Source organism: Ictalurus furcatus, chromosome 10 (assembly GCF_023375685.1).
Source record: "Ictalurus furcatus strain D&B chromosome 10, Billie_1.0, whole genome shotgun sequence".
Lineage (NCBI taxonomy): Eukaryota > Metazoa > Chordata > Actinopteri > Siluriformes > Ictaluridae > Ictalurus > Ictalurus furcatus.
In genome coordinates, this window is record NC_071264.1 from 30,827,945 (window position 1) to 30,838,507 (window position 10,563).

At 43.1% G+C, this 10,563-nt stretch overlaps 1 protein-coding gene across 3 annotated transcripts in view; it reads right to left on the reverse strand.

Annotated features, from left to right (window-relative positions):
• Positions 1–471: 471 nt before the first annotated feature.
• The window catches only part of tp53i11a (tumor protein p53 inducible protein 11a), a 40,764-nt gene continuing 30,672 nt past the window's right edge, over positions 472–10,563 (reverse strand). For all 3 annotated transcript variants that reach the window (XM_053634510.1, XM_053634511.1, XM_053634509.1), the window contains 4 exons: positions 10,539–10,563; positions 9,239–9,329; positions 6,226–6,327; positions 472–5,258 (listed from right to left, as the gene is read on the reverse strand). The exon at positions 10,539–10,563 is cut by the window's right edge and continues 24 nt beyond it. In XM_053634510.1, the coding sequence (XP_053490485.1) occupies positions 5,125–5,258; positions 6,226–6,327; positions 9,239–9,329; positions 10,539–10,563 (352 nt within the window). In that variant the 3' untranslated portion in view covers positions 472–5,124. The remainder of the gene's footprint in view (positions 5,259–6,225; positions 6,328–9,238; positions 9,330–10,538) is intronic.

Here is a 10,563-nt window from a genome sequence, read left to right on the forward strand (position 1 = left end):
GAATCAAAGATAGAGTTGTTTGGCCACAGTAACAGCAGACATGTGTGGCCAAAGACAGACGAAAAAAAAAAGTCCTGACAGTCCTGAAAAAGACAGCTTTTCCAGAGAAACACCTCATACCAACTGTGAAGCAAGGTGGTGGAAATGTTATGGTTTGGGGTTGCTTCGCTGCCTCAGGGACTGGGCCTCCTGAGGCCAAGGGTGTACTTACTTTTTCCACAGAAGAACATCACATTTATCTATTTATATTTTTGTTTAATAAATGATTTTCCTTGTAGTTTTGTTCAAGTGCATCAACTTTATTAACAGGCCCTGTTCCAAAGAGGATCAAATGCTTTCTCGTCAAAAAAAGCCAACAATTTCCACAGGGTGTACTTATTTTTTCATATGACTGTGTGTGCGCGTGTGTGTGATTTTTTATTTTTTTTTTTAAAACTTGGGTGGGAAAATAAAACCCAGACTTAAACTGAAGACATTTGCAAAACTGTATATTTATTTCTTAAGCACTTCACATTCTTGCTACAAAAGTATATACAGAACTGGATGTATGCTCGTATGTACATAATCTTTCCAAACGAAACACACAACGCAATCAGGAGTAAAGAGGAAGAGCCGTGTCGTTTTTGTGAAAGCACACTGTGCTCAAGATGCTAAGAGTCACCGTGCAAAGCAACTGTACAACAAATTCAACACACAAGAACCACACGTCGTGTTCGGAAATGAAAATATGCTGACGTCATGGTGTCGAGTTTAGTCACTGACAGATCAGCAAAAAAAGACACTTCCAAGGACCCAGGACAGATTTCATTTGAACAACAGTAATGTAAATATGTACCATCATGCTGATTTATTCACACACACGTAGATTCGAAACACAGTGGAAACACTTCCTGGTTATTAAAATTGTACTTCGATTAAAGTTAACATCATTTATACTTGCTTTCGGTTCTTGAGATTTAACCCCTTTCTTACGATAGCTAAATAATAACCGGAACAACCTTGATATAAATCGTGTTTTTTTAAAAAAAAAATGTAATGCATTCAGTAACCATGGCTGTGAATCGTAAAAAAACCCCAGAAATAACGATGAACAAAAACTACAGCTTTTTATTCATAAATTCCGTCCTGTTATTCGTGCGAGTAACAGTAACCATTTAATTTGCCCAGATAACACGGATATCGGTTTATACCGAGCTAAAACAAGAGCAGAACGTTTTTACCACCCGTCTGTGTCACGTAGAACGCTCGTAATGATTATAATTCTAGGCAAAAAACCAAAAAACTCTCCAAGAGCAGCAGGTTATCGTAGAACGGATATAAATACGGACGTAAGAAGGGTTAGAGCACGAGGCTGAAGGTGAGAAAGTGTTAATGTTGATCTTAATGAGGTTTAGATTAGAGTTAACGGATAGCACGAATGTAAAAACCCTTTTTCTTCCCGCGATTCGCTGTATTTATAGCCTAGATTTCGTTAATGCTACATTTGTACTGTTATCTGCTACACTACGACTACGTAAGCACGAGCTCCAAAAAATGTAATAAAATTAAACAATGTTTATATCACCCCAAAATCAAAGCTCTATCCTGATCCGTGATCTACGTCGATCAGAAATATCCTTACTGATTAATACAGGTGAAAATAAACGGACAAACTCTTAATACTCATCAGTTAATGCACGTAATACTCCTTTTACAAATACTACAACCATTTCCAAAGCACACAGAACCTGCACTCGGCGTACGCCGACACCGTTCTGAGCTTACCTTAGCAAACCGTGCTTTAAAACTAGATCCGACCGCGTCCGGGTGTTATTTTCTGACTGATCCACAAGCGACGTTCTGCCGTTTTTAAAAAAATTAAAACGACCACAACGGGTCATTCATTTCGCCGTAACGATAGATGCGTTCCCGACGCAAATGACGTTTCAACCTGCCAACCTTAGAGAGGAATGATGCATACTCGAGTAAGTCACGTGACTGGAGTAGAAACTATTCTAGGAAAACGATGTTACGTGCTTTAAGTGTTTACATTTGAATTAAAAAACCAGACAAACAGTTTTTGTTTCCCTCCAAATCGCAAAAACACTCTGTGTGTGTGTGTGTGTATATATACACACACACACACACACACACACGCTATCGTGACGGGCTTGGCCACGACGTTTAAATACTGCCACAACAACGTATTTAATCACTTTCTAATGATCGTTAGCATTAAATCATTTGTAACGTGTTAGATTTGGCCTAATGAATCATTTAAAAAAAGAAAAAAAAAAGAAAAAAAACTACGGATCTCATCGCTAATAAATATAGTAGCCGATGTTAGCTATATACACGTATAAAGTTAGCTAATTCAAACGCACACTGATAGAGAGTTTATTATATATAGAGAGAGTTTATTTCACATTAACGAACTCAAAACATTCCCATTGTAGCTACCGTCAGAGAATTTAAGATAATAGAAAAGTGGGCGGGGCTTCGAGATTGTCGGTGAACATCAGAGAGTTCGAAACATCTACGCAGCTGTCGGTCATTCCAGATCCGTTTACCGATCGGTTCATCTGAGCGGGGGGATGGACTTGCCGTCCGGAGATAGAGACGCGCTCTCCGGATGGGAGGGGCGTACTCGCTCTGAGCCCTGTCAATCACGGCGACACTAGCCAATAGCGAGAGTTCACAACAGTGTGCGGAAGAGGGAAGAGGGCGGAGAGCGCGAGTGAGAGGTTGGCAGGTCTGAAGTCTACACGCTGGATAATAGCACAGCTTTAGCGGAACTGCTATACACATGTATACTTCTAGTGAAGCGTACTACTGAAAACGAAAATCTCTAAAATGGAAAGTGTTGCTGAGGAAAACACCTGAGGAAGCCCTGACCAAAGGGAAATTCCCCAACATTCCCAAACTCCTCACTCTGTATCTGCACACCGTCACACCGTGAAACTGAGAGCGTCCAGAGAGACGAGCTGCTACACAAACCGGTTTCCGTTCGGTCCGGACAGAAGGGCTACAGTAAACCAGGAATGTCGTGCCGAGTCAGTTCACAAACCGAGCTCTCTTTCACACTTGGTGGGTTGTTAAGCCTGGCCTGCTCTGTAGATTAGATTTATTATTCTCAGTAATCAGACGAAAGAGGGGTCAGCGTAACTCTGGGGAGGAGGAGGTGGTTTGTCTTCGCTGTAGCTTTGGAGGCAGGAAATCAAGAGAGACTCGTTAACTAATTCTTTCACCAGCACTCGTTTGTTTTTTTCTGTCTTGCCCCTTGGCTTGTGGTCGGATTGGTCAGGAGATTGTGGAAGCGCTACTGTGACCAAAAAAACCCCCCAGCAGCATCAGCGCCTTTTAAAAGCAGCTGATTCCTGTCTGATAGCATGACAAACATGCGCTGCGGGTTAAAAATAAATACGCCAAGTGTAAAAACAGCCTGGATAAACTGAGCACACAGTACAGGATTATGCAATTTATTTAAAAAAAGAAAGAAAAACATTAAAACAGGAAGTGCATCTGTCTGAAATTGACTGCACAGCTTAAAGCTTTGAGTTCAGTCTCAGAAGTTCCTCGGAAGAAAGAAAGAAAAAAGAAATCCTTCTTTAATACTTGGTTCCGTCTCTCTCGCTCTCTCGCTTTTTTTTTGTAAAGTCAGGAAGCCGACAGTGTTTTGAGTGCTTGTAAGTTTTGGCCCCCCTCGTCGGCTGACTGGGTGCAATTCAGCTAAAAGTTTCTGCCGTATTTCACTCCTTCACTTCCAAATAATCCCACGCGTTCTCTATAAAATCAAAGTGCTGCTGATTTTACAGCGCTGTCAGTGTTTCCATGAACAAATCGCACACGGATCTTGTCCTACACACCTTAGTCGTCATGCTGGAACTTAGGAGAGTCGGTGTTGTGTTTGGCGAGTCCATTCGTCCAAGTGCTCAAACTATCGACATCAGACAATAAAGCGCTGCTAACGACGGAGTCTGTTTTGTTTTTTTGGTCCAGAGAGCTTATAACGCGCTTCTTGTTATTGCATCTACGTGAATAATCAGGGGTCTCGAATAATTCTGTTTATGTCCCCAAGACCAACAAACATGAAAAAATGTTGTCTATAACCACTGATATTAGGCCTTGTGCGTGAAATGACATCGTATCGGTCGAATTCACGTGGTTGTGTGTCATATAGTACAGAAACCCTGAGCTGGATGAAGCACAAGTCGAAGTAGGCCAGTAGTCTAGTGTTTAAGAGCTAGTCCTAAAAAGAGACCGTGCTCGGAGCCGAGGGACCGAAGAGCCAGTGTAGGGATCGCGAGAGCTGGACAGCTGTAATCACTCACGTTTCTAAGAAGGTTAACTTATGCAGAACCGTTTTTATTCGTAAGTTACTGTTAATAAAATATCAATATCAGATGACTAAATTACGGCTACATTTACACCGAGGAACCGTTCAGAAACGAGAACGCTTACACCGACACGACTCCAAATAAACAAACGAGTCTTGCTGATAAACTTGTATGAGACATCTGAGACGCCGTTATTATTCCACCAAGCAACTGACAATGTTAAAAATCCAAATTTTTGTTCCAAACGTTTAGTTCTTGTGCCCTTTCCTTTATTTTTTATAAACTTTGGGTAAAAAAGAAAGAAAGAACTTCATGATCTCATTCTTTGGTAGTATTTTCCTATATATTTGTACTCCGACAAAATAAATAATGAAAGCTAATCCGAGCCTAAATGATGAACCGTTCCGATCCGTTTTAATTTAGCACCCGAGCTAATTCACGTAGATGCAATAAATATCAAGATTCGTTTGCGTAATAACAAAATAAACCAACGCCACCCATGTGACCATGAGTCACTGATCTTGTAAACATGTCCAGAAAGACAAATCCTGTAATGTGCACTCAGTATTATACTCGCATTCTCTCTCTCTCACACACAGAGAGAGAGAGAGAAAGAGAGAGAGAGAGAGAGAGAGACACACACACAGAGAGAGACACAGAGAGAGAGAGAGAAAGAAAGAGAGAGAGAGACACAGAGAGAGAGAGACAGACAGAGAGAGAGACAGAAAGAAAGAGAGACAGAGAGAAAGAGAGAGAGAGAGACAGAAAGAAAGAGAGAGAGAGAGAGAGAGAGGAGAGTCGGTGCGTCTCAGATCTTCTTGGAACGACGGCTGAGCTGACTGTAGTACAACAGGGTGATGAGGAGGAGGACGGCGTCGACGAGGAGGAGGAGAGCGGCTCCGTTGGACAGCGTGCCCATCTCCAGGAGTGAGACGGACGTCACTGTGAAGACACCATCGCTTTAGACACAATGCTGGCTCACGTGATCAAAACAGAAGAAAAAAAAAAGTGAAAATGAAACACATCGTGCAGCCAGAAGGCTCAGAGCCCAGAGTGGTGTGTGAATTTAGGTCATGACATCATTATGCCGCCCTCCTGTGATCACAATGTGCAACAGCAATTACCACTGGAACCAGCAGAGGGCGCCATAACCCTGGCTGTTTACAGTAAGTGCCCTGGAGATGAGGTGGAATATAGCGAGGGCCTACATTTTAGTCTTTATGCTGCAGAGAGAGAAAGCGAGAGCGGAGAGACAGGACAGAACCAGGCATCAAGTCTAAACATGCCCAAGATTACGGCTCCTCCGGTCAAAGCAATTTATTCGTATTCCAAAATGTTTCCGATGAATATTTATGGAACTGTGGAACAGATTGGTCAGGACGTGTTGTTTGGGTTTCTAGAACAGCAGCTCTGACAGTAGCGCAGCTGCAACTCACAGGTTTATATACACATCAGTGCGCTCGTTAGGACACGTTATCGTTTCTATAGCAACAGCAAGTTCAAAGGCGCTGCGTGTTATGTAAGGAGTCTCCAGTGTCAGCACTTTGTGTGTTTTTGAGACTGCCAGAACGCCGCCGCCGATGTTCCAACTACGCCGAACGCAACTATAAACGGATAAAAAGTACGACGTGTCCTTTTGTAATAAAAGTCGTTGTGAAAATCGCTGTGGTGTGAGGAACATAACGCTTCGAGACGTGCTGTTACAGTAACATCATCGACTTCAGCGTGGTAACAGGAACATACCACCCTGTCGCCGATTATTTTCCGATCTCAGCATGACACGGAGTGTATTATTCCTTACGTGACAGAAATATTAGAAAGCCATCTCTCCGGTCGATCCGGATCAAACCATGTCCGAGGGAAGAAAACTAAAATAGCAGAACACGCCGACGCAGGACCTTCATCTTACCGAGGAACTGCACACCCAGGTAGCACGCTTCAGTGAGCAGAGTCCACTGTATGATCACTTTCTCTGCCGTGTAGAGGCCGTTCCACAGGATTAACGAGATACCTGGTGAGAAAAGATCAAACACAACCGCTGAGGGTCAAACACTAATCTCTGATTAGTACATCACTAACAGATCATCACACACACACACACACACACACACACGCCATCAAGTGCCCGTACTAAAGCAGGCCAAACACACAGGCTTCAGACTGAAAGTCTTAGATGTGTGAGCTTTTTGATGATTGCGCACAGGGGCTGAGGAACACATGGAGAATCCCTCTGATCTCCTCCTAGAACTCTGGATATGGAGAACACGGAGACCAGCTGCTGCTTCCCTGCACCCTCAAATAAGCCATCTGGCGCAAAGATTATCTCGGCCCCTGCACGTCTCACGTGCCGTTCCGTCCGACATTCACGTGACGCGTAAGCAGCTACACCTCGCGCTGTGCCAGTTATGAAGTAAAGATCATCCAAGCTGGCCGAGGAGTCGGAGGGATGCTTACGTAACGCGAGCTAAAAACCCCAAACATGCACAGGCTGGATAAATTAACCCCTTCATGCATCAAGTATTCAAAAACATTTCTGTACTTTGGTCACGTGGATTAACGGGTTCACCGGTTAATAAACGAATCGTCCGCGTGGAGGAACGCGACGGGGACGAAAAAGGTAAAAAGATGAAGTGTTTTTATGATGTGTTTCAGGTGTAACCTTCAGGGTGTAAAACTATTTACATTCATTCTTGATATCATTTTTTTAAACAAAATACAGCAACATTCCTGACTGGTGCTTTGGAAGTAATAAATAAATAAATAAATAAATAAATAAATTTATTCTTCAGTAAAAGAATGTTTTAAAAAGTTGGAGCACGGCGCGGAAGTTTTTCTTCTTCGGATTTTATGCAGAAAGTTTTACAAAATAAAACAAAGATATAACAGATACAGCAGAGACGTTAAGAACTGTGAACAGCCTGTAGAGCATTTTATTTTTATCCGATACCCAGCAAAAAATTTTTTTTAAAAATCGGATATTAGATTGGATATCAGAGAACACGTATCGAATATCGGATCCTGCACCACAGCAAGTGCCAAAGATTTGAAAGAGAAATGTGTTTTTGAAATTGATTTCTATTTATTTATCCTACATTCCTAAGAACAGCTTTCAGCGTGCATGAAAGGGTTAAAAAAAGAAAAAAGGAAAAAAAAAAACACCAGCGAGTGTGCGCATGAAGACCCGCTGCGTCCCGGCAACACTCGCATAGAGATGCGGTACGTATAATCCTATTAGTGCTCAATTCTGTGCGCACCCTCAGGAACGACAAAATCTAAACGGATGAGAGGAAAACTGCATCTCTCTCTCTCTCTCTCTCTCTCTCTGGAAAAAAAAAACCATGGACTAGTTTTTATAATCAGATCTCAGGTTTTCCCTCGCAGGAAACATTCACCCCTTTCCACCAAAACACTGCGATCTTCTATTATGTTACTGGGCGTCCTGTGGGGTTTGATTAGCGCCGCCTCTAGAAAATGACCCAGGATTAGCGGGGGGGCGGCTGCTCTTATTAATCCCGCCGCTGCAGCTCCGCTCTGCGTGACACGGCGAGTGGGAACCGTACGCAGTCATCCATTTTTAAAAAGCTCAGGCTTTCAAATATTTATTCCACACACAGTCTGGCGTTCATTCAGCAGGGAAACTAAAAGAATTTATAAAAAAAAAAAAAATAAAAAATAAAAAACAGGACTGGGGCATCTCTCATGTCTGCGGAGGCCTGAAAATATTCGGCGTGAATCCGTCGCTCGGTGAGAGGGAAAGGGACGAGCTGACATTCCGCCGTCACTCGCGCGAATACGGTGAGAATTGTCAGAGAGACGCATCTGGCGGAGAGCAGGAGTGAAGGGGGGAGGGAAAAACAACAACAACAACAACAACAACAAGCTGACATTTCTGGAAATTTACCCACAAGCAGTAGGAAGTGAATCAGGACAGGTTACAATCAGATGCACAAACGTGTCATTTCAGAGCCCTAAAATAAAAATCAATAGAATCGTTTAAGATGGGTTTTTTTTTTTTTTTTAAAGACTCCATCTCCAATAAATAAATAAATAAATAAAATAAAATACAATATTCTCTGTTTCTGACCCAATGATTCATACACATCTATCTCACTGTGCTCTAATCAGTTTATCTCATAAATATGAACAATTTTATTGTCGCATTTATTCCAGGACCTTTATTTCAATTTTAGCACCATGATGATGATGCTGCTGCTGCGGCATATACCCACCAACCTACCCTGCCCACATACCTACCTACCTGTCGAGCCATCAATCCATCTACCTAGATATCTACTGATCCATCCATTCATCTACTACTGACTGTTTGAAATTATTATTATTTTTATCATCATTATTATTACTACTACTACTACTACTACTAATGGCCTAGGACCATCTCTACACTTGTATCATTCTTCTTCATAATAATAATAGTAATAATGCGCTGTAATGCATCTTTATAGTGTCACTATATACCACGAGAAGTGCTTAAAAATGCTATATTTTCATATTATCTTTCAATATCCCTCTATCTACGAAGCTATCCATCTATCCATCCATCCTCCTACCTGTCTATTTATTGTTTGAGAAGAAGAAGAAGAAGAAGAAGAAGAAGAAGAAGAAGAAGTAGTATGTGCTGTTATTATCTGCACAGTGTCCATGGGAACCCTCAATAGTCCTAAAAGAAAAATGCTATCTTTATTTAATATTTATGTTTTACTTAGATGTTGCTCCACAACCTCCTCTCATCCAAACCATCGTAATATATCTTTATATGCGTAGGATATCAGTATGGGGGTCTCGCCTTGCGTCGTCATCACAACCTGAACCACAACCTGTTCGGCACCGACCTCAGCCAAAAGAGAACCCGGTATAATCCTGTTCAACTCAGGTTCAAATCAGTGAAAAAGACCTGGACGTACTCAGAAGAGCTCCTCCGTAGAGTCTGATGGAGATCCTAGTGGTGGCGAGCTCGAAGACGATCTCGTAGAGTTGACTGGGGAAAGCCAGGGCCTGAAACACACAGCACAGCGGGCATCGGTGACGCGAGCGCTAACGGGATAACCCGAGTAGTCTTGTGAGATCGTGTGTAATATACCTATATCGTATCATCACGCGATGAGATTATGAAGATGGTGGGCGTGGCCGGACGCACGCAAGAAAAAAATGATGATCTCACCCAGTTGTTTTCTGTTGGTTCATGAGATCAAAGCGGGGGAATTCACAGGTTCACCAAGATCACCTCGTTTCATTTTCAGCCACGCAAACTTGTACGTGTAAAATCTACCAAACCTCACGATATACACCAATCAGCCATAACATTAAAACCACCTGCCGAATATCGTGTAGGTCCGCCTTGTGCCAAAACAGCTCTGAGGCGGCGAGGCATGGACTCAAGACCTCTGAAGGTGTGCTGTGGGGTCTGGCACCAAGACGTTAGCAGCAGACCCTTTCAGTTCTGTAAGATGTGTAAGATGTGAAGTCGGGCCTCCGTGGATCGGACTTGCTTGTCCAGAACACCCCACAGACGCTGGATCGGACTGAGATCTGGGGAATTCGGAGGCCGAGTCAACACCTTGAACTCTTTATGTTCCTCAAACCGTTCCTGAACAATGTCTGCAGTGTGTCAGAGAGCGTCATCCTGCTGAGAGAGGGAATTAGGGAACACCGTTACCATGGAGGCGTGTACTCGGTCTGGAGCAGTGTTCAGGTAGGTGGTACGTGCCAAAGTATCATCCACATGAACATTACTCAGAGCATCACACTGCCTCCGCCAGCTCGCCTTCTTCCCACAGTGCATCCTGGTGAGAGCCCATGACCCTGTCGCCGGTTCACCGGTTCTCCTTCCTTGGACCACTTTTGGTGGGTACCAACCACTGCACACGGGAACAGCCCACACCTGCTGTTTTGGAGATTCTGACAGTCGTCTAGACATCACAACTTGGCCCCTGTCAAACTCGCTCAGATCCTTACGCGTTCCCGTTTTTCCTGCTTCCACCATTTTTGTTCACTTGCTGCCTAAAACCCCCCCCCTCCCCCCTCACCTGTTCGTGGTTTTAATGTTCTGGCTGGTCGGCGTGTGTAAACAAGTAGAATTGGACACTAACGTGTGGACAGAGACGCCTCCGCCAGTTACTCATTTGTTTTCCTGAAATACCTGTGAATTATTCTTTTTTTTTACTTTTTGACTTTTTCAGAATGTGGTCGGGGAAGAACACTCACCACTAAAGCTGTAGCTGTGAACAGA